The following is a 26,017-nucleotide window of genomic DNA, read 5'->3' as shown; positions in this document are numbered from 1 at the left end:
AAATCTGTAGGGGCTTAAACTTTTTGAGATGCTTGACATGTCTCAATTTTTAAACATAAAACTCAAATACATTCCATTACGAAGCACAATGCACCTATACATTGAATTTGCTTGTGTAAATTGTCTTGGGTCATGATTTGTTTAGGTATGCAAAAAAAATTGTATTGACTTGGACCATACTTCTGGCCATTCAACGTTAACGAGAACCTTTCTTAAGGCAAAGGATTTATTGTTATGATGCAATCTGCAAGGTGGTGATAAATAGTTTGCAATAATACTTAAACTATCAACATAAAACACAGCCATAATTTATATTTCTTATGTAGTTTAGTGTAAGTGCATAGCGATTTATTATTACGACCAATATTTGTATTTCATGTGAGACAAAAGAGATACGGCAAAATAGGCTAATTACATCTAATAAAATAGTCAAACTGATATGCAAACCATTGCCATTGCATTGTCAAAAACATGCAGTAGTTCACTGTACGTTAAACACAAAAATGAAGTTTTTTTTAATAGCAATAAGTATTTTTCCCTATTTGATCTTTCAGTTACATCATCGCCAACGGTTTCTGAAACACAGAACTTTCGATAGAGAGAATAAATTTTTCCGCGGGACATCTTTTGTTATAATGTGCCTACGACTATCTTTAACTGTTTCAGAAATATTGAACTTCCAAAGGTGCTGTCTAAACACAATTCTGGGTAATAGCATTCTGAGCTTCATCTCCATTCATATACCCAAAAGTCGAGTTATTAAGTGCAACGCCTTACATATTTTTCTCGTTTCAACATAAGGATGAGGATAATTTTTTATTAAGAAGTACTTATAGCTGATTCTATATATATATACGGTATGTTTTTGAGGATCTACACATATGTCTGAACCTTTTAGAATTAGAAAAAGAAGAAGCGCAGGATTTTAAGAATTCTTGGTGGTAATAGAGTCATAAAAGTATACAACCATAATTCGCATATACCAGGTTTTCCACACCCTGTACTATACGTAAATATACATATAAGTAACTTTGCAGGGCTATTGACACAAACATGCTAAAGAGGAGTGTCGAATACGTTTTAACAGTACTGCTGAGTTTTTCTCAATTTCTCCCTTTTTTAAGTGTTTCTAGGCCATTAAAACCAACACAAATTCGATAATTGGCTCAATTACAAGTCCATCAGCATGTAGGGCCCGTACTAAAGATAAGGGTTAACGAGGAAATAGAGCTTTCACCTGCATGCAAATAGCCGCATTATCCAAACAGAAGGATTTTTTAGAGGCAATGAAAGCGAACGTATCTCTAATTTACCATTGTGGATAGTTTCATTTTTTCCTTTTAGATGCTTTTAAGGGAATTTTAATAAAGAGATTAAACTGAGTCCGTGGTTAATGATCTGCGAATCTTAAGATTATGTTTCCAGACTCGAATATTTTTAAATCGTTATAAAGTCTAATGTTTATGGAGAAAGAGAGTGAAGTTAACGAGAAGCTTCTGGCTTGTTTATCAGGGTAATTTAAAAATGCCGATCGTAAAATTCAGAAAAAATTAGCATGTATAAAGTGTTTTGTTTTTCTTCGACAATAGCCCGTCTTGACAAAGTTAATATTAGTTTGAGAGTGCATTCCCTCGGAGTTGAGAAGGTATGCCAATTTTGATAACTTCAATAACCTCAATAATTATAATTTGATTTCAGTTTGTATTTTTATTCTTCCTTAACTCACCTGTTTTTCTTCGCAGAAAGTTGGTTTTTGGATACCTATTAAACACTGTCATACATACCAAATCTCGTTTGATCGTAGTCAGATGTTTCATGAATATACTTTGACAGTATTTATCTAATTTTTTAAAACATCAAATATACTATCGCATGTGAATAAACCTCAAGTAAACAGAGATTTCTTCACCCAAATTTGCAAAGTTAATAATACATGCGTTATATACCATTCAGTATGGTAATATGGTAGATTAATTTTATAGGTCGATTTTAAAGTGGATAAGTGGTTTTTTCAGAATTAAAATGACCCGATTTCATTGGTTCTAGTGCATAGACGTTTATATGAGCCCATGCCAGTTTTGGTTAGTTTTTCAGGTTAGACAGTCGTCACTGTTGGAATGTTAATTGATGCTGAATTAGTTTTATGGGATTTTAACTCTGGAATTGGCACGTGGCCAGTTTTACAGGTTGCAATAAGGTAAAATGACATTGAGTATCTCTTCTAGATAATTGTATTTACAATTCTATGAGATAAAAAATGAGCTTCTATCATACTTTCACTCTCAAGAAACGAAACACGACAATTAAACATTTATGGAATCTTCTTGGAGATTTCTAGTTGTTTAGATGTGTACAAGTTGCTATTGCTTTAGGTTTCCGTTGAACTTCTTATGCACGATGATACAGGCCTAAATGAGCAAAATTACTTTACCGTTCAAACTACCAATAGTTTCTCCTCATATAATATAGATTATAACTAATTTAGCTCCCTGCTTTACTTTTCATTACACCCGAAAAGCCATTCTTATCACGGCACTAAAGTTCGCGATTTATGTTACCTGAGGCACCTCTACTTGGGCAGAACGACCACTAAATTATGGCGAAGGTAATAAATTTCATACACCAGCGTCTAAGGAACGATAATGCTTCTAACCCGCCCCATGTGTAATTAAAAAGTGGTTGTGATTAACATTTTTCTTTTATTGTTAAGGACTGGAGTGGCACAAACTGTCTATTCGTTTAAGAAAATTGATGTGGCAGGGACATTTTTTAAATCTCATTGTAGTTTTACTTTTTACAACTAATTAGAAAATAGTAACAAAAGCAAAAAACACTGCTTTTTTATCCAGAAATCTGCCTTCGGCACTAAATTGTATTTTTTTACCTTTGTATGTTAGAGCAAATTGTACCATTCCATCAGATTGCGTAATTTTGTGTAATACTTGACAATATCTCCATCTAATTTTAGAACAAAGTGTGAATAAGGTATCTAAATAATCAAAATTACCAAAGGTATGGGAAAAGCCTCTCACGTGGTTTAAAAGGTGACGAATTCATGAATGACCTCACGTATACCAACTGGTGAAACCCGTCGATCCTTTTTCAAGTGAAATACGAATGATACCACGCGGTTCACGGTCATGGACTCCAGACATACGAGTCGACACTGCATGCAGACACACCCACAAAAGCGTTTTGTAATACTTTGTAATGCGGTACCACCGCGGAAGCGAGTAGAACCACATCCTTGCCGATTGGGTTGCGCCATGCGGAGGCAGATTATGAAATGTTAGGTCAGTAACTCGGGACAGGAGAAACAGGGGCGTGGCTATGTAATGTAGACAACAGATGATTTGAGGGGTTTCTGGGAAATTCTCATTGTTGGTTATCGAGTTGATAGTTGGGAATTTCTGCTGCATGAATAGGTTGCAAATGGATGAGACAAAAAATGTTCACGGTGGTAGTGCAGTTTGAAAACTGTTTCATTATCCTTGATTTTATATTGCTTTGGGGACAGATTCCCGGTCTTTTGGAGTAAGATGTTCTCATGACGTACAGATACTGACAAGATTGTTTTGACTTGTCCCTTTGGGCTCAAGCCAATAGACTGTTTATCCCCCATATTCCAGAATCTGATCCCAGAACAGGCCAATTTATTGACTTCATAAATTTTCCGAATTAGAACCCTGCCAATTTCTCGAAAGTTCTTTAATTCAGATTTTTTTCGTATTTTATTAAGTATGTAGTCAAAAAATATGCGTAAGCTGATTTGAGACACACGTCTTATCTATACAATCACTTGATATGAAAATTCTTGTTTGTTCTATATTCTGCAAAGAAGGCCACACCTCGTCATCCACACTCGAACAAGTCTGGTCTTCATGTTTTCTAATAATAGCTTTTATTAATCAGCAGGTTATTGACATAACGATTTTCAATTACATATTGATATACAAGAAATAAATTTAGAAAGTACCCACCTGCTTGTTCAAAACGGATTATTATTTTCAAATATCGGAAGCCATTCAAATTGAAGCAGAAGGACGTGGATATGGTGGATGATGTTATTTATTATTCTCATATACACACACGAAGATTTCTAGCAATTTCTACTACCCAAAAAATTTAACAAAGGTGTCAGAAGTACTTAGCATTTGGTTAATGAAATTCTCCTCAGAATATTACCCGTCGATTCCCGGACCATGGATCAGAAAAAAGCACTCGTGCTTCAACTTTTACTGTATCTTTAAGAAGACACCTACATAAGTAAATTGTGTTTACTAAGGAAATGTAACCAAATACCGAATAAACATACGTTCGTGATAAAACATGTAGGACTTATTATGCAAGACATGCACGATAGATATAGGGAAATTTGATATTTTTCCATCTATGGCTATACAGGATGTTTCCTAAACATACGACGATTTAAGGGAATACTTGAGCACACAAAGTGTCTGGAATTTCTGAGATGTAGCGGAGAAATATATGACTAATCATATCCTAGTTAGGTGGTAGTCATTTTAATCAACTTTGTTAGTTCCAATTATTTTGCGCTGCATATACAGGAAACACCCTGTATAACTTTCATTTTTTCTTCTCTTTCTGCGGAATTTTTTGCACAGTTATTGAATATTCTGTATTAGCTACATCACGTACCCAATCTTATTAAAAAAAATCGCCTCTGAAATCCCTCTTATGGCCCTATATCCTCATATAAGAAAAACTTTACGTTTATCATGATAAATTCTCATTTTTTTAGACACCTTTCGCAAAAACTTGCAAAAGCCAAATAATAAAGATCAACTGGATTTAACCTTTCTTCCGATTGCTAACAGGCCTTTAGAGCTTTGCTCTCAAAAATTCATATTATGTAGCATGACAAATGCCTGCGTTTTACGTTTAGTACTGGGTTGTTTAGTCGTAAAACATTCGCCTTGATATGAAATTTGTTATCCAGACACGCGATGTTTTAGTGTATTTTTATGTAACCTGAATGCCGAAGTTTTTTCCCGACGAAGCTTCTCTGCAAACAGCGATTTAAATTTCAGCAATGGAACAGTGAATTTTCTTCCTTGCATTCTTAATTAATCTTGATTAGACCGAATTCCATGGGGGCGTGTTAAAATGGAAAAAAGGCTCCATTCCATTTTAATCAGTTGAAACTTATTTAAAACCCACTTTCTTTGAAAGAAATTAGATTTCTTAGAGTGCGGTTTAAAGCCGGCTTTAAAGGCCAAATGTGTTCGAGTTTGATTGAATTCCCGAAAGTATCCTCTTCAAGGGGAAGCTAATCATTTAATATATTGGCTCTCATCAGCCTTTTAAATTAAATTCCGTACTCGAATTATTATTTTGTTGGATTAAAAATGCATTTTATAATTTTCGATTTATATTCTGCTCAGCTGCCGAGCTGCGTTGGCATGCTCGTTCATGCCGATTTTTCAATACCACTCATTAAATTTCTGATGAAAGTCTGTTTAGTAACGTATTCGGTTATTGGGGACGTGGTTCTAATGGTAATGGGTGAAATTGTTTATTTGGATTTCAGTGGGAGGAATTTGGGACTATTGACTATAATGCTAATGATTTGGAAAGAGTCTCCCTTGCTGACACACATTTATGGCGGAAAAGTCAAAGTGTTATTTTTAAGAAGGTTCCCTTGAAGCAATAATGTTTGCCCCACTGGCCAATTCCTTAGTTTCCGAGGGAATCGTCTTCCAGGTAAAAGTGACTGTAATTTGATCGGTTATCGACCCTTAATTGTTTAATGGTCCAGCAGAGAATCGATGGAGCTTTTTTAAAAATTACGATCCCAGGACTTGATAGTAGACTTCATATTCTGAGGTCAGTTTTAGTTTTGAGCGTTCCAGATATAGCCCTATCCGATTTTCTAGGACACAAAGTGAATGAAGCCTGTCAGAGAGCAAATTGTCCAGTTTTGAATACTTACATATCCAAATATCAATTTTTCATTATGATTTTCTGAACAGATCCTATGAATGAATTTCTTGTTTGACCCGTACATTTCTGATGTTAATTTTCGACATCCCTCGTATTTAGAAACTTCCCCTTTCCTCCTTCCAAAGCCACGGATGGGCGGATCCTAAAGGGCAACGTTGCCGAAACAAATGGTTCAGAAACCGGATAAAAAGCCGGCCGGGTAATTTATGAATGAAACGCGTATCCCGGAATATCAATAAGCGTGTGTAAGTATGTGGTACGTGTTCGAAGAATCATTAATGTTTCTTCTCTTTTTATGAGGGTATTTAGGATGCATCTGGCGGTCAAAGCCGGCATGCCCAAAATCACAAAGAGAAGTATCGAAAATAAATTTTGCACATGGCGATCTTGGTAAACAGGTTAAACAAGGCGGAAGTTCGTTGACTTTAGAGATAACAGACTTTGTGGAGTCCTTCATTATGTGCTTATTCTGAAACTAGGAAGAGATAATTTATGCGATTACCCCTGAAGACGGGTCAAAAAACGGGAAACTGTCTGGAAAAAGAGATGAAGCAGAGCTGATAATAGTATGGAAAAGTCGATAATATAGGGAGATTTCCTTTATCTTTTGTTGGAGTTAATTAAAGAAATTATTAATATTCGGAAAGGGTATTTAATGTGCTAAATGAAGACTATGAGATCAATATCAACTTCAGTAGGGCTTCGTGACCTTAATAATTATTTTATGTTGTTTTGTAGGCGTCCGGGTTTGGTTTTATGTGATGTGCCTAATTTGTTAAATGTAAATAGGGCCTAATGCTCAATTTTGCAACATTAAATAGCCTTTAGCTAAGTACAGTTTTGACTGGGAAAATGTCAAATTCAACGAGAAATATCACTTTAATAGCTGACGTTCCTTTGATTGAATTGGGAAGCTCCAGAATGCCTGAAAAGTAACCTCCATGGGAACAAAGAAATAAGCCAATTATGTCTTGGTTTCGTCAGTTCTATGGAAGTTAACTTCTTAACATTGTTATCAGTACATCGATTTTTCTACACTGAAATAAACTCATACTCCAAAACAAAATTTTAATGGAGGTTTCAAGGTGTTTAATTGCCTCTCTACAGACACATACTACATCGAAACGGTAACTTTGATTTACGCCTAAAGAAATGATAATTACGTAAGTCATTAACCACAACTTGGCGGTACCCAAAACATTCTCTGCATGCTAATTTGCGCATTCTGTGTGCATATTCAATTAGAGGCGCCTGGAATTGGAAATGTAAATTATTCAGGGACGAAAACTTGTGACACCTCACGTCGGATATGAGAAGAAAAAATAAACACAGTAGCGTTCTGGTCCTTGATGTGGTATTATTAATGATTGACAATTCCAACGTAGAAGTATATTTATATATTTCTAATTATAATATAGTATATATAATTTATTTAATATCTGTTCAAATCAATTTGCTTAATATCTTTAAATTTTGTTCATTCAACGACCTAGCAGAACTGGATGTGGTTTTGTTGGCTATTTTTCACAAATTAGGCTCTAATCTATGGCGGCAAGATCGGACGAGGTGACGTCACCAAAACATGTTACGTCTTATATGAGCCCTGATTGCGCCGCCGCACGACGCCTCCCAGGCGTCAAAATGGCGGCATAAGGGTTTTAATACATACCGACTTGCTGTTCAAAAAGTAAGACCAATTTTAGCGGAACGCCACCCATTGTTCCTAGAAAATTCCTACACGACTTTCAATTTAGTGTTCATTTTTTTTAATAGATTTTTTTAATACAAATTGAAGCAAAAACGTTCTTAATTTTCGCTCATTTAGCTCTGTCTGCTCATGAAATATCAAAACGAAAATTTGACTGGTAATTTTGTACTTGTTAAAGCCATTATTCGATTAATTAGATCACGCGAAGCGATGTAACTACTGATCTGAGAACGAATTACTTTCAGTTCTTTTTGTCTTCATTTCAATTTATCAATTTTATATAGATGATCAGCACGTCACTGTTTTCGACAAGTTTCTTCTTCTACAATTGGAGAGCAAATATTGATTTAGTTCATCTAGTGTCTATAGCAGGCAGGCACAATATGCAGTATTGACATCTCAGAAACAGTCAGAGAAGTGGTGGAGGAGAAACATTTCGAATTGTTTAACCTTCCTTAAGCTTCCATTCTCACGTTTCTCCCTTGACAATTCGAGCATTTTACGACCCCCCATCTTCTTCTCCCTGACTTCTACTAAGACCCTTTTCGCACCAACCCTCGTAGCACCCCCCTTTTACGATGCGTGGAAGTTCCATCGCGAGCACCAGACCGCCAGTCGCTTTCCAACCGTCAGTTTCACTTTCGAACGTTCCAGTTTCCGAAATTGTTTGTCATGAGCATGACGCTCTCCATCCACATGATTTCCAGTTTTGAGTTTGTGCAGTCAGATCAGCTGACCAGCCCCAGTTCTCCATTGAAAAGGGGCCTTTATTTGTGACTGTTTTGAGAGTGATGTTAGTGTTGTCACGTGTGGTATGGTAGAGTTTCTTGGGTTTAGTAGGTGAGGTCGATGGGGTGGATACTTTTTTGTACATCATTCAGTAACTTAAGGGTTCTATCAAACTTTTCTCGTCAAAAATAATATTTCACAATCCGGCACAACACCCGCTCGTAATGGCACTCGAGTTTGCAACTTGTTATGCAACATATTGCACATATCTTGCAATACCTACCTTTTACATCATAATGAGAGTTTCTTGGAAACTTTCTGTTACTTCAATGAAGCATGTACTCTCAACTTTGCTTTGATGTAAGAATACGCGATATAAGTTGCAAACTTCTTAATGTAAATGAAATGCTAAACTACTTGTTGGTTATATTTGGCTGTTGGCCAGAAGACATACAATTTGTATAATTTGCACTAATGGACGTTTAACTGACTTTGATCTGGAATCTGATTAAATATATTTTATAGTTTTCTGCTCGGCGAGTCGTAGTATTGTGTCAATGGAGCTCAGCCTCATGATGAGATAATCAGTCAACGTTGCGAGACAAGGTGTAGTGGTTTCTAGAAATTTCTTCTAATACAATGTGTCGATCTTATTGCCCCTTTTCGCATTTTAAACGTTTTCAATCCTGAGATGCCATTTGTGGACTCCTCAAATTTCGTTATAAGAGTTGCTACATTCGGACTGATTTGCATGACAGCCTTCTTCTGTACGTAACTCTACCTTGGTCCACCATGGAATCCTACATTAATTAATTATGTGGACATTTATTTTCTAAGTCTCAAGTAACGATTCCTAATTTCAACCGTTAGTTTATAGTTATTTTGGGTTACGGATGAAGGTCTAATATTCAGAACAGATCTATTTAGCAAATAAATATTCAAATTTTATTTCAAGAGATATAGAATGTTCCAATTTTTTATTCTGAATATACTTCGTTAATTTATGAGATATTAAGTTGGGATTTTTACTATTTAATAAATTACTTTGTAGGTGACATTCATTTTGATGTACATTTATAATGAAATGGTTTGTTAATTTGAGTCCAAAGGAATTACATATGTATATGAAGTTTTAGGTCCCTTTGTGATTCTCAAGTTTAACAGCGAATTCAATTACTTTATCTTATCAAGCCCATTCAAGAAAGAATTACCGGAAACGTGGAGAATACCAAAAATTTTTAAGACAAACTATTTCCAGTTTATGTCAGAAACTTTAAGTAATCCCACTGCTTCTTTGGCGTCTCGTTCAAAAGAGTTATATTCTATCATTCTAGACCGAAACGGTAAATTCAGCTAAGTGTATTTTATTTTGTTGTTGGGTCCAGTCTTGCATAATCTGTAGCACCCATCCTGTCCGGATTGTCCTAATCTAATTCGCATTTTTGTCACCTAATTAGTTTTCAGTTATTAAAACGCAATTTTGGCAAAGTACCACCCGTTTTCACGGGTTTAAAGTTCGATTATCACACAATCTAACTCTCAACTTTTTAAGTGATAATAAAACTCTCAAAAAATGTTTAATTTTAGGCTTAATTTCAAAGCAACAGTTACGGCTAACTGTCCTTTTTTTATAGGGGTAAAAAAATTGCTACGCCTTAATATTTCAATTTTTTTAGGTTTTTGAATCGCTATTTTATTTATATCTTCTTAATATTTTCATTTCATTCATTTTCCGAGGACCCTCTGTCTCCTTCAACGTTGTTAAACTTCTGCAATACAATTACATTACATTCATTCAAGTTAAAGGTCATAGCGTAACCCATTGTGCCAGTTATCGAATATTCATATCAACATTGATCTTTAAGATCAACTGCTTCCATGTCCTTGATGAACTGTTCAATCAATTATGCAGTATTTCGAGTTCAAGCAGGTTTTATCAACACTTTCCGTTTCTGAAATAAGTCGTAAATACCTATTTATAATAATTGTGTAGAAACTGTTATTTATCTGATGGACACATGCACGCGATTATGTGGCCAAAAACAAGGCGGCACGAAAAATAGTTCCCTGTTTTTATTCCGACAACCTTGAACTATCAACACGTGAGAATAGCGAATCGGGAATGTAGGTATGTTTGGCTCATATATCAGGGATGTTCTTCTCAAAATCTTAGTTACTTCAAAATAAACATTGGCATCTGTAAAGCCTCTTACGCCACTTCTTTTAATGGCAGGTGGCAAATCCTGCTGTTGAATGAAGGATTACAGGATTATTGTCATTTTGACAGGTTCCATTGTGTATTTTGCGTTTATATATGCGTTAGTTATGAGGGCAAACAGCCTATGTCCAATTTTGCGTCAATTTTATGAGTATTATGTAAGCATTATGAAGGTGGGCCGAGCTCCTGCGTCACATGCATTTATTGCTGCTTTGTTTTCAATTGGCTACAATATCTAATTCATGACACATTTTTGTTACATACGCTACCTTGAACTACCGTGGTTTTGCGTGAGCTACGATGTTATTATCAAGCATTTTATCCAGCTAATAAAACTTCTGGAATTTCTTTTTTTTTAACTGGATATGTGCCTTGACATAAATTCAAGCTGCAGTCATCGTAAATCTTTCAGTTTTTCTGCTGTTTAATTAGGTCTTTTTCTCTACGTCATGACCCAGCTCAATTAATAGCACAAAAGCAAAGTTAGAAGTTTTGCAAACATCAGCGATCTCTCTCTTTTATCTTTTATTTTTTGTTTCCAGATCTCGATCCTGCGATTGAAAAGCGTTAAAATTCATTATTCTGATTTTTCTTTTTAATCTCACGGCGAAACCGATTTAAAGTTGAACCCTTCGCGATATTTGGCACAATACCGGAGCCATAAAACTGCCATATAAATCTTCATAAATTGACCAGGCAAGTAAAGAATTTAAAGGAGTTATCCGGCAATATCTTGTGGAGAATTTTATTAAGAGTTCAAAGCAAAAGTTTGCTGTTTCATCATATTCCTTTACATTTCAGAAAACTGCAAGTTCTCGTTTGTTTCCCATAAAGTATAGGCAACGACTCTATGTTAAAAAGTTGTCAAATTTCTACTATCCCCAACAAATTGAACTTAAAACTTTCAGTTAAGCCACATTGTTCGGAACAACCCCCATAAATCCAAATTAGAAGAAATCCTTTTTGTGTTCCTAAACTATTAGTAACTTCATCCTAAAGGACTAATCCCAATTGACGGAATTTCACCTCAAAACGGGAACTTCGGGCCTGTGTGCGAGGTCTAATAAACTTCGCGTATAAAAGTACGTGTACAAGTTTTCTCATCCCCGAAGTTCGCGAAAACTCCAAAAGTGACACGTTTTCGGAATGAGTTTTGCTTTTATCCTGATCGTCATCGATGTATTTGGTTTTCACAAAGAAAAACTTTGAAAGAAGATGTTGGAGGAGGAGTTCGTGTATTCAAAGACTAAATTTGGTGATTTTATCGAATGTTCCTTTGACAAGGTTTACTTTCAACACACAGAACTCCTCCTGCAAATGTAAGCTTCACTTGTCATTTATTCACCCACATGTTTTATTTTTAGTTTCTAGAGTTCGATCCAGCTATGGAAGAGCGTTAAATTTCATTTCCCAATTTCCTTTTTAATTTTACAGTGAAATGCGATTTAATTATCAAGCAATGTCCTGTGAAACGACTGCATTTTATTATTTGCCATTTCAACACATTAGTCCTTTGCATCCGAGGAAACTGCAAGTTCCCTTATGTACTATAAATTGTATTAGCTTTCCTCAAGATTACTGGTTTTTTCATCATCCTAAATTGAGCTTAAACTTCCAGTTAATCCGCGTTGTTCGAAACAGCCCTCATAAATCCACAACCAAATTACAAGAAACCGTCTTTGTCTTTCTAAACTATTAACAACTTCCAACATTGGAGTAACCTCAATTGACGAAACTTCACCTCAAAACTGGAACTTTGGCCCTCCGTACGAGCTCTATTTAACTTTTTGAGAGCACCAAAACTGACACGCTTTCGGAAAGGGTTTTGGTTTGGACAGGGTGACAGAGCAATTCACTTCACAGGCACAAGTTCTTCCCTAATGTCTCAATACCTATCTTGTACGATTTTCCAAAACTCAGCGTTCTTCAATAGAACACCATTTATACTTTTGGTTAAGCTTTGCACAGACGAATTTACAAAAAGAAACCATTTTAACCCTTGGATCCTTCTCCGCAGGAGTTTTTAAATCAAGTTATTAATGAAGAAATCTTGAGGCTTCCGAGGTGGGGTGTGAAAATTGCTGAGAAAACAAACAAATTAAACAAAAAATCCAATTTAGCTCGTGTTTACTGTTATCATAACCTTGACGGTCTTGAACAGGAAATCCTGTATGTTTTCTGACTTATAGGTACTGTAAGCAAGCAAGAGGATGTTTTGCCGAAAAAACAAAAAAAATGAAAATAACGAAAAGATTCATAGACACACGTAGCTCCGATTTTTATCAGTAATGGGACAGAATTCGACATTGGCAAAGGAAAATCGCTAAAGGGGGAAGTTGAGAATCTTATCCTTTGGCAAAGTTTAGTTTCGAGTTGTGTATTGCAATATCCCAAAGGAATAGACGAGGTATCATGTTTCCTCCCGCTACTTTGTACGGGTGTCGGGGATTGCTTCAAATGTCAAGGGTCAAGTTTTTTAGGGCTGACAAATGAGAATTAGTTTCCCATTGTGTTGTACACGTGGCTCTCAATTCTAGAGCAATTAAAGGCTAATTTTAGGGGAGGATACATTTTTAATCGTCATCGAGAACATAATTTTTTCGACGCCTGACACTAAAAGTGCACTTTTCCAACTCTCACTTGAAAGCAGAAAGTTTGCATTCGCTGATTACGGAGCGTATTTCCAATTTTCCGCGTTAAAGTAATTTCCCTTTCTATTGAGATTTTGTTCGAGTTTTGACGTGTTTATATCAGGTGCTGTACTTGACATTTGAAATAAATTTTTCCTAGGAAAATTAAATTTCATAGATTTTTAACTCAAATCTATTATTTGTGCTCCACCACGTATTAAAGAAAAACCGAATGACATTATGAGAGAAATTTTATTTGTCAAATAGTTTAAGGATATAAAGATCAACAAATTCATAGAATATTCTGCCCACATATCTTGCTAAAATCCCAGAAATCATGAATAATGTGTCCTATTTACCCCATGCTTCGACCAACCCGAGGCTAAATTTATGAACTTTGTTGCCACCGCGAGTCAGTGTTTTCGGTATTTCTAAGTTTTTGTTTTTTCGTTGCTTCAGTGTTGATGAAGTTATGACAAATTTTTGCCTTATTCGATGTTGGATTTAATTAGTCAGAAAATTTACATCTCCACTATCTCATCGAATTTAATTCGAGTCATGACCTGTGGGGTTGAAAAATAGTGGAGGATTTAATAACGTTTAGGGTCGAATAAATTTCGTAACACCTACACGAGAATCATGGAACATGGTAATTTCCTGGGTCGCCTTGGCAAGGTAGTAACAAACTGAAATATTTTAATTTTGCGGTTGTATTCTTCGGAAATGTAATTCTTGACTTCCCGCCTAAACTCTAGAGACCAGTTGATGTTGACTTGTGTGCGTCAGAATGAACGCTTTAACTAAGTATCTCAAAAACTATCTCATCCTGTCAAAGAATTCAGGTGAAAACCGAAATGCTCCGTATTTCGAGCTGAAAGTAGTCTTGCCGCTTTTGCATGACTGCAACTGAAGAATGCCTTTTTCACTCTTAACGTACTACATATTATTACAAGTTTTCTGAAGGAACAAAAGTTCTGATCCAATTTTGCAGTTTGCCCAGTTTTCTATCCCAATTTACTCATAAACCTCTGACATTTTCCTGGTATTTAAGACATTCCCGGATTCAATTAACTCTCATCATTAAACTTTCAGTCCAATCAACAGTAGGGTAAAGTTTTAATCCAGAAAGTTAGATTTCGCTGAACCCTTTCACTCATTCGCAGGTATAGACTTAAATCCCTCAAAAGGAAAATTTGGTTGAAATTCCATGTTTGCAGAGCGAAATTTATATGCACATAAATTCTGTTTCTGTGCGGCTAGTATAACGGATATCCTCGAAAATAGGGAGGTGAACTTTGACCTTTAATGCACGTGCCACCCTACTAAACTGGAACAGTGAAATTGGGGTTGTTACTGCGTCTCCTGGATATTTCAAAGCGTTTTCAGGGATTATTGTGTTAGAACCTTAAATTAGGTTAGTTTAAATCGAATTTTTGGTGAAAATTTGTTGCTTTGGTGATGAAATAGTGGGACTTTGACGATCTGTTAAATATCAATTAAACTGAAAAACAGTATTGACGAACATCGAATAGCCATAACTGATAAAAAATTTCATCTATATTAACCATCGGACTAGTGCACACTATCATAAATTACGTCGTAGTCGCGTTGGTAATGGCAAATAATGTCTACATTTCTCCAGAGTTTCTCCCATTTTTAATGAAATAAAAACCTAATTTAATATTCAGGGATTTTTGGCATGAAAGAGGGTAAAATACGGTTAGAAAAGTCAACTCTGGGCTTTATGCAGTATCATATTTAAAAACTCCCCTAAAAATGTCCTATGGGTATGTTCGTGGGGTATTTTTAAGGCTTTTGGTCTTACTTAAAAAAGAGCAAGGAACTGTGAAATTGCCATCCTTATTCGAATATAGTATGCCTGGCGTATCTTCCGTCTTATTTATCAAGTAACTTGACTGTAAACTGGCCTGATCGTCTTTTTGGTTTATTCGTAACATAAAGTAATAAAAAGAATCCAAATCGTTTCTTCTAATAGCCTGCATAGGATCTCCTCTGATCCCCTCAGACATTTGAGCACACTTTGCCTAATTTGTCATAAAAATTCTTTTCGTTGTTGTCTTTAATTTCTCCCATTAATGCACATTCCTTCTCGTCTTCTCTATGCATCAGTCAGCAAATTTGACAAAAGAACTGAAATTATTAACTAAGCCGAATGGTTAATTATACTGAAATGTCAACCCTTACCTACTGAATTACTCCCTCTTCGACGTCAGCATTGTCAGGTCTCGGACGTTAACGCCCATCCCTTCTTGACAGCTCCCAAACATTTTACAGCTGACTTCCCCACTGTAGTAAAACGTGTGTTATGGGGGGAAGAGAGGCCCTGTTTGGCGGCGCTTCACAATTCAGACACCCCCTCCCCCTTCCCGAAATCCAGATTTCTGGACGTCATCGCAAGGTCGTCGAGGCACGTGCGCGCTCGATAAAGGCGCCTTCTGGAAAAAGGCCTCGTTGCCAAAATCGGTTTTGTGTTATGGGAAAAAGTCGCTCTGAAAGGCATTAAATAGTGTTTTATGGCTGGATTAAAAAACGTTCAAGTGTGGCATTGTAGAGATTGGTATAGCGATAATTCACTAATGCAGTTTCCTGTCTTTAAGACCATTATTAACTTTGATTTAAATTCTTAGAGTTAATAGAGCAACTCGTAACTATCTGGAAAATAATTTCCATGAACACAGCTTTAAAAGTCCAATTTAGTTATTTTTTATTCTCCATTTTAAGTAGACTAAGAACTCGAACGGAGAGATCATTTACTGATAAACGCTTTTGGCAAACACTGCTGTATTTGATAAATGTGAATACTTACCTTACGACTTGGTGTCAAGTGCTCTGGAAATATTTTTTATCAGTGTTTGTTATATTAAGTAACCTGAAACTTTGGGAAATTAAACGTTTAGTTCATTGTTCAAAAATAAATAATTTACATTGTATTTGTTACGTTCATGTTTTCCATTAATAGCTGCGTCAAACGGATATTTAGAAAAGGTATTTTCTAATTATTTTCAGATTCATGAAAGTTGAGATGGGAACAAGAAATTCTATTGAAAGTTCGGCAATTTAAAGTTTTTTCATTGCGAAAAATTGTCATTACATTAGGAGCAGCAAAATTCGTCGGAAGAAAGTTTTTTCCACCTTTACAGTTTTGTGAGATTCCCGGCCGGACGAAGTTTTCTAACTTTCTAGAGAACAGAGGTTAAAAATCGCTGAAGTTCAAAAAGATGCTTGTTAAGTATCGACGTCCTATGCATGCTGCAGAGTGCATAAGACGTCACTTTCTGAGAGCTTCATCGCATCAATACCTCAAAACCAAATTCACTTTAATTTCCAAATGACATTTCCTTCCACGGAATGAAGTCCGTTGTTATGTGAAACAACTTAATTCCGGTGATTAAAAAAGAGAATTCCAAGGAATGCATAACACAGAGATTCCCATCCGAGTCTTCATTATACTTCTCTTCCGTTAAGGCCAGGTGTTCGTATATTGTCAGGATATTCCGATGTTTGAAGTGAATCAAATTGCGTTTTCCCTTGAAATCAAGAATGATTTCATTTATTCATAAAGCAACTTTAGGGAAATCTATAGCTACTGATTAAATATGAGGTAAAATCGACATTGAACTCGGTCACAATTGCATAATTAGAGCAACTTCGCACTAAATCTCTCTGAATTAGGCGCTCTCTCTACATTGTCTCGTTTACATATTTAAGTCCTCCACATCCAGTGATATTAATCCTTGCTTTATTTATTATACTCTCTTAGAACCCTCCTCTAAGGCTTTATGTTATGTATAGATGGCGATAATCTACTCCCAATCCCCGAGCAAAAGAGCTTTATATTCAAACACGTATATGTAGTAATTAACGTATCTTCAAATTGAGCTTTAATTATGGTTTGAAGCCCTGAGGAGAAAATTGACAAAAAAATCAATTTGAACAGTTTCTATATCTCAGAAACATAGCTTTTTTGGCGGTAGCTTGCAGCCCTTTAAATCGCTCTAATTCTTATAAGCGTGAAGACCTTGCAATTTAATTTAAATTATCAGTCTTGATATTGGTTAAATTTCATTATCAACATACCAATTTGCAAATATGTATTACAAAATCCCCACTTTCACTTATAATTGTGAGTGCATGCAAAAACTAACCGAAACTAATCTGGTATCAATGACAATCCATTACGTGGTCGCTGACACGCACGTTCATTTTACCTCATTAATTAATCATAATTATTTGTTTTAATTTACAGAAAAAAACTTTTTAAAAAGGTCACATTTTAGCTTCATAAAAATAATATTCGATAAATGTGATTCAATCAGCTGATGGCTTTGCCAATTTAACTTTCGCACAGTAAAGCAAATTGGATCAGAGTCTGACGTAAAAGAAGAGCTTTAAGTGGTGGTTACTTAACTAACACATTGTTTTATTTACGAGCTATAAATATAAATTAACCATGTTTTTTGAGGCCTTCAGGAGTTGTTGACCGGATTATTTCAGACCCGGTCTTTTCAATTGGCAGCAACGTTAATTCAAAATGTTGTAAATTGTTTAAACATGTTCTACCTTGCTTTGTAGCAGCCTGAATTATATACCAATGGAGAATAAATAATTGAGGTGACAGCCACGCTCAGTTTCATTTAAACAGTCCTTAATTGAAATATTATCTGTTAAAATATTGCCAGCGATTTTATTGCTCCACTGTCATGTGATAATTAAATTTAAATTTAGTAAACGTTTTGCTGTTTTGTTTCTGTTATGGCCCAATTAAAAATCTGGGGAAGAAAAACGGTCTGGAAAATTTTCATTTTTTTCTCTCTGTGCGTAGGTACAACATTCAGATTCTATAAATTTATAAATCAAGTCATGACGTTTTTCTGAACGTGGGCATTCACTCCTATTACACTGCTCCCCGAGCAAAACCTCGTACCGAAAATTCCCGACCTATATTTTCGAAACAGCAATACATTACATAAGCGAACTATTTTTATCCCTCTTTCTTTTTTTTGATAGTTATGACGATCAAATGCGTCTCATCTACATTAGATAAGCACTACTTGTGCATGCCACTTGACTTCCTTCGCCTCCGAGACGTCTTGTCCTGGTCCCTATTGACTGAGTACATCGTGTCTCGTAAATGCGACGCACTGAGCCCGATTATGCCCAATCACGTGCGCATTCAGCCAGTACACAGATTGTCTGTAATCAAAATAACGCAGTCACGTGCGTTTTGCTTTTTTGTTGTTGAGCGGTGTCAATCAAGTAACGTTGGTAATAACTGTAGCTGCTGCTAATAGATTACAGCATTGCCAGGTTGTCGAAAATTAAGTTCATGGAAAGAAAAGCGATTTTTGAATTAAATTGAGTAATGAATGAATTGAATGGATTACGGTGGATGAATCAAATCCTTACCAACATCAAAGAAACGTCAAATTTTATTAAATGTGTAATATCTCAATCTTTCAGAAAAGACTAATAATTATTTAGCCTTCACCATTTGGCCCAAGAAAGTAAGGAGTATTTTGCCCAGATGTCTTTCCCCACCAATTTTAAAGAATATTTTGAGTGTCGTATCTCTTGAATAAGTTCCCAGCTTTTACACTGGTCTCGATTACTATTTCTATCGTCGCTTTTCAATTCTACTCACTTATCCTTGATTGATAAAATCTAAAATCTTGTCCGTAGAGCTAGTTTGCTAATCCAATCGAGAACTATCGATTCTGAATACAATTACGAAGCCGAGGGAAATCCCCACAAATGAGTTTCGTCTGCTTCTCGGACGATTTACTAACTCGTTGGATCTGCGACAAATCCAGGACTAACGACCTTTGACTTGGACGACTTCACCCGTAATCCCCGTTTAAGTAATCCAATCAGTCTTATTTTCCAGGGAGTCCTCGGCGCAATATACACGCATTTATCTTTCAAGTATCTGTTTAGCTGGGGCATTGTTGCTTGCATTTTGGGTTGTTTTAGGATTAAAAATTTTATAGTTCAATGTTTCCTCTGGCTGAGAATAAATTACACAAATTGCCCAAAGTGGAAATTTCTATTGAAACAAATTCGACAATATTTTCGCACTTTGCTAAATATTACAACATAAACACACCTTTTGCCAAAACTTTGTGTGTCATTGATCAATCATTTCCGTCACGGCCGGGATTTTCCAGCGTGACAACTGGATTTTTAGGTATCAGTAATAAATTCTTAATGAAGAATTTGATCCACATTTCCATCCATTGCGTGAAATATTAATAGCAGGCCAGTAAGCCCAATGTTTCATTTCACTTTCGATTGTATGGGAAAATTTCGGGGAAATTGGGAATCTTCATGTCGGCAACACTGCTCTCGCTTTTATACGTTCCCCCCAACATCGCGTAGTGGGAGAAACCACGCGACAATACGCAAAGACCCATCATCAGCCTATATCCTATCAGTATAAGAAACTCTTCTATATACACTCGTGATATCGATAGATGTTATCGTTGGCGCGGCTAGCGATAACATACACCGGCGAAAAAACTCACATCGATACTTTATCCAATGCGTTTGTGTTTTCTATCTTGGAAGTGCCATTTTCAGGTTCTAATTTACTAGCACTCGTCCGATTTACATACGGTCCTTGAACTGCGTCAATATTTCAAAGTAAAAGTGTCCCAAGTTCACAGCGCGTCTCCGGGTTAGTGTCAGAACGCAAATTATTTCAGTGGTGTGGAATGCAAACATGAAATCTATGCGGCCCATCAGTTAGCCTGTGTAAAGTTGGAGAACTCGGCCGAGTCGCCCTCCGGTGCGCTCTCACCTCCAAAGATTCATGTGAAAGAGGTGGATGATTCTAACGCTAAAGAGAAAGCAATAATAAGTAGCTCGAATCCCAGTACGCCGAAAGTGGTTAAAAGTTTACCCTCGACGAGGTCAAGACCGGTTTCGGTCACTGCCAAACTTTTCTCCTCATACGAACCTCCAAAAGAACACCAACCAGAGGTGGTACGGCCTCATACAGCCACAAAAACCATATTCGCACCTAGGACTGAGGATATGAGTAAGGGGTTCTTGACGTTTTCGGAGGAGGAACCTGGCTTAACAAGTAAGTGTTTTTTTTTATTCTCTTTTAACGAGGAAAAATACAACAACTTTTGAGACCTACCAGAAAATCCACTCTTTAATAAGATTTGGAGGTTGTTGCAGCAAAATATGTCTAACAGACTAATTATGCTTGATTTTGAAACGTTACTCTGAATATTTTTTCATTATCCGTATGCGGAACTGTCATATATTTTGCTTAATTGTGTTCGAAAATTCCGCTTGTCACCATATTTTTTGGTAATTCGGACAAGGAAATTGAAAATTCTTGAAAATCTTCGATTTTTAATTAGTTAGTTTTAAGACGATTTTTTTATCGAATGGTGGATACATTATTTTGAACTGATATTGAAAAAAAATTGTTATGCCTGCTTAATTTTTTTTTAAGAGAGAAAATTATTGGACTCAAAATGCAAATATTGTTTGGTATTTTGGTATGTTCAGTTGCATGTAATGTTGCCAATGCTCCGCAGAAACACCATCAAATATCTTTTTCCAAAGCAACTTTTTTTTTGCACAAATTATGAATGGAAGGTAGTAAAAATATCACTCAATGGGAAAACGCTATTCGATTCATAAACGAAAAGAATTTTCCAGTCAACATCTAGGCTTTTTCTATTATCATTTCGAAGAAAAGTGGAGAATTTCTAAGTTTGATGCAATGTATTATCTAATCTGTATTGAGCTCAGCTAGTTTATAAACGACATTTAATGATTTTGTAAATAATTCTGTGATAAGCAAAAATATAATTGTTGTTGCTATTTGTGCTTCAAGGGAACAATGTTTATCTTTCATAGAGAACGCTCCAAAAGGAATTGCTGTAGAGATTTTTTAAGCAACATACGGGAATTCTTTACAATATAGCGAAACTTTACTCGAGAAAGCATCCACAATTTTCTTTTTGTTCTCATTGTCCTTACTTACAGCAGGAAGCTCTTAAAAGCTAAAATGTAGTAAAAGAGCCAACAAAACAACCCATAGCTTAATGGTTGCTTTAACCACTTCACTTCTGATATTACTTTAATACAACAATCTATTAGGAACTTAACGCCCTTTTGCATGCTCTCAAATCTAACGAAGCCACCATCAACACCTAAAGGTCAATCGTTATTGTTATCGACGTCGTTGTGTTATTACACAGGCTGCCAATGGCTCTTATTAAAGCATGTTGACGTCTCCATTCCTCAATCTGTTATGATATAATTAGGCAATTCGGATGTGGGTACCCAGAGAGAGTTATTATTTGTTAAGGTTGTGTCTATATCAAAAACAGGATTCTTTTAGTTAACGGTTGAACAAATATTGGGACTGGAACTGTAAATCCTAAAACATGTATTTGGGCTTTAAAGCTAAAAATAGCTATTCGCAAATCTGTTTTTTAAAGAAATTAGAAAGTCATGGATTGTATTTTTTAAGATTTGCATTTTGGAGAAGTACTCAATGGTCCTAATGCAGACCAATTTTGGCCAGTTAGCGTGGCACTCATTTACGGCATTACGCAACCAGTGACACCGTTTTATCGTGCTTAATGAGACTTGATTGCGCGTTATTATCACTCAAGTAAACAAGTGATTTGTTTTATATTTCACTAGGGATTTCAATATACAAGAAAAAACATTGAGATATGAATAGTCAAACATGCATCTCACAAAAACTGCGTTGATTTTCGTCATGGCCACTTCATGACTTCGTGGGGAATGCACCAAAATAATTACTGATGCACCTCTTGTACGTTTTGAGGTACTTTGCCTCACTTCTACTATCTCTTCGAATCACTGAAGTTCTACATGTTTAAGGTCCGTAAAACACACAGCCATAAAAAGGTGCTTAATAGCGCTTATTGCCTTGAAGCTAATTTTGGTAATAATTAGCAAACGTGTGATTAGAGTTCATGTACGCGCAGCAGCCTTGAAACCTCATCTATTTACCTGTGGGTATACGAAAATATTCATTGATATAACTTGGGCAATTTCCAAAAAAAATTAGGATGGTAAATATGTAACTTCGCATTAGATCGCGGGCAAGCAGGATTTTTCTTTCTGAAACATTTTTCTATAGTCGCCAATGATACTGTTTTATCGCGCTTAATGAGAATTGATTGCATGTTATCACTCGCATAAACAAATGATATGTCTTATATTTCGGTAGGGATTTGAATATACAGGAAAAAACATGCCATTATAAGTAGGCAATCATGCGCCTCAAGATAACTACGTTGATTTTCATCATGGTCACTTCATGGCGATTTCAGTAGGAATATACTAAAATAATAACTAATGCACGGCACATACGTTTTGAGACATGTTGACTCATTCTTATTATCTCTTGGGATCACTAAAGTTTCACATTTTTAAGGCTCATAGAACACACAGCTATAAAAAGGTGTTTATTAGCGCTTATTGCCTTAAAGCCAATTTTGATAATAATTAGCAAATGTGTGATTAGAGTTCATGTACTTCCAACAGCCTTGAAAACCGATATTTACCAGCGATCTAGCGAAAATATTCATTGATAGAACTTAGGCACTTAGCAAAAAAAAAACTAAAATGGTTAACATGTAATTTCTGATTAGATCATCAGCAAATAGAATTATCATTTTTGAAACAATTTTTACAGTAGTCATAAAGATCCAATTCTACAAGTTTTTTTTATCTTGGCAGAAGGCAATAATATTTCTTGAATTAGATGATCATGTTCCAGACACTGTCACTGCTTGGGAAAACATATATTTCACTCCACTATATTTAGATTCACTAGGCTGTTCACCTCAGAATCGTACGATTTTAACAAATAGTGCTGGAAAACATTATCATGGAACCAGGTGAACGGACGATTATTTGTAGGGCTAAAATCAAACGTGTCTTGATACAAAAATGATAAAAAGCGCGTTATAAACCATACACGTACTAAAGCTAATAAATTATTAAATTGATATTAAATGCATATTTAGAAAATTTTGAAACAATATTTTTAGCTTTGTAACACTGTACTGTCGTAGCTAAATTACATAAAACTGGCAGGAACGTGCACGACAGATGTTTTATCATTATTATAATTTTGTGCCAAATATTTCGGTTTGACGCCATATCTTTTTGTTTTAATATATGGAAACCATAAAATTCACTTTCAGTAGACTGAATTTAGGTAATAACTGAGAGCACTTTTTTGCGGTAAACAGCGATCCCTTGAAGCAGACTGTTCCACCAATTCTCGAAGGAACAATTACCAACAAAGTTCCAAGTCGCCTCTTTGGAAATTTTAGAATGTAAACTACACTAAAAACAACCTAAATTGAAGCTAATTATCTTCCGGCATAAAAGAGTACTAACCTGAACCTATAAATTGTCAGCTTTAGTTCTATGATGCAGTACATAATCCTTGATAGTAAATCAACTTTTGACAAATTGACTGAAAATTGAGGCCAACATTCATTTCTATTGTTAATCAGTTTTAGCAGACAGCCTTGTCAGGGACGTGGAGTTAATATTTGAATTAATTTTCTAGTACGTATTACCATTCGTATTTTTCGAAGTTCCAATCATCAATTTTAGTTCTAGAAAGCGAGCTGTTAACTATCCATGGGGTAAATGAGAAAAATAACTGAAATTCCCAAATGAGATCATTTTTTAGGTCCTAAAGTTTCGAAAGGTTTAATTTTTTTAACCAATTGCATGTCAATAATATGCAGCAAAAGCCGTACTCCTGCTCTTGTCATCAATTTGTTCTAATTTTCTTACAAATAACTCTTCTTTTTGGTCTAATAATTTTTGCTGATTTTGGTCTAATACGTTTTAGATGACACTTCAGTACAGTTTGGATACTCGCTTCTCTTAAATAAATAAATAGCACACCCTGTACATGACGAAAAACTGAACGAACTTCGTCCTTGATCTTCTGCATCAAGATAAAACATCGCCGGCAGTAAATCGTCATATTACAGTAAACAAACACTATTGTTAACGCCGACAGCATTAAATTAGCATTACATAACGTGGATTTTATTTTACAATTAGGTCCAATTTGAATTTTCACTCTGCGTTTGCATATTAGCCTCTGGTTGAGATCGTTTATTCATTTTGTGCAAGTAACGATGTGATGATTGTTTTGAAGCTTGAAGCAAGGAGTTGAGGAAGTTTAGAATTTTCATCATAAGTGTCGGTTTATTTTTAGAGATAATTTTAGAGGCCTTTCCTGTAGTGGGTATCAAAAGACTTAATTTAATAGAATACCAGCCAGGCTCCTTTTTTAAAGCCGAAGGCTCCCATATTAGTAATTCAGCTTCGCTGTAATAGAACCCCTAAAACGTGGGATTCCACGTTATTGAACGGTCCTTTTTAAGTGGTATGCCAAAAATTAAATATGAAAAAATCTGGATCATAATTCCCGTCAAACCATTTGCGATTTTTATTATTCTCACGTGCTAGAATCGATTATTCTTCTATAAATACACAAATGATGTAAGTAGCGAAAGTGAGCTTGAGAAACTATACATCTGCTTACCCACATCAGAATGCATAAGCAGGCAGTAATATCAGAAAGGGGTGAAGGATTAAGTTCTCATGAATTGGGATGAATTGTGGTAGGTGTAAGATTAGCGCGTTAAATCGGATTTGGCGTAGCAGTAATGTGTGTGTATATTTTGAGATCTGTTCGAGTTAGTTTTATCTGGACAAACTCATCTTTGCATCACTTCTCTTTAAGCTTAAGCTAAGTGGAAAAAAATTCCATTTAAATTAAACTACGTTACTGGCATACAATCCATTAGTTATTGGGTGCATTCAAGGAGTTGGCACCAGTGGAGCTCTTTAGCAGTAGGAGCTCGAATTCTCTGATTACTTTTGGTCTAGTGATTTGATTTGACCACCATCTGTTAGTTTTATATTGTACCATTTTAATATTTTTGTAACTTTAATATTCTTAAATAAGCCATTAGAGCGAATCCCAATTGATACAGCGAAGCGCCACCGTTCCCTGAATGTGCCCAATCTTTTGCCGACAGCAATAGGTATACTTTATATTATGAGAATTTTTAAAGTTGACCTTAACTTTTGTTAAGATCAACTTAAGTTTTGCATGGGGATTTGGTGTAAGTGGCTCATATTCTACCAATATTTTAATGTTACTATTGTTTCAAATGGCTGCTGACCGTGCATCTATAAAATTTTTTCAACATGCTCAAAACGTGTAGACAAGCATAGATAATACAATTTTAAGTGTTCTGGTGTCGAGCAAATTTGTTGGCCAGGAGCCCGATTCTATAAAATGCTGTGAGAGTGAGAATGAAGATTGCGTCCAATGAATTGGCAAATGAAGTTTTAGATCAATCAACATCAACAAAAATTTCATTCTAACTTGCACATGTTCCTATAGAATCGGCCCCTCATCACTTCAATTCATATTATAGTCACGACTACGTGTAGTACTGGAATATTATTTTCTCATTAATTTATTCACTGGTTTTTTCCTCGATCAACGTCAATTTTCTACTTCTCAATTTTCAACATCATTCATTTCCTGTTTGAGATTACGGCAATAGATAAAGCTTTAGTTAAATGAGAAATTAACTGCAAAATTTAGGAAGTAACAGAGGTAGAGGAAAAAGAGTTTTTGTGATTTTTTTTCAGTTTTTGAAAGCTGAAAATTTGTGTTTCTGGAATGTTTTTTAAAGA

At 35.6% G+C, this 26,017-nt stretch overlaps 1 protein-coding gene across 4 annotated transcripts in view; it reads left to right on the top strand.

Moving 5' to 3' along the window:
* Positions 1-26,017, top strand: part of sima (similar) — a 70,484-nt gene that overhangs the window by 26,402 nt on the left and 18,065 nt on the right. For all 4 annotated transcript variants that reach the window (XM_066406640.1, XM_066406638.1, XM_066406637.1 and 1 more), the window contains one exon: positions 19,972-20,351. In XM_066406640.1, the coding sequence (XP_066262737.1) occupies positions 19,972-20,351 (380 nt within the window). The remainder of the gene's footprint in view (positions 1-19,971; positions 20,352-26,017) is intronic.

Source organism: Euwallacea similis, chromosome 3, assembly GCF_039881205.1.
Source record: "Euwallacea similis isolate ESF13 chromosome 3, ESF131.1, whole genome shotgun sequence".
Classification (NCBI taxonomy): Eukaryota; Metazoa; Arthropoda; class Insecta; order Coleoptera; family Curculionidae; genus Euwallacea; species Euwallacea similis.
Note: the sequence above shows the minus strand (reverse complement) of the source record. Positions and strands in the feature narration are given on the sequence as shown.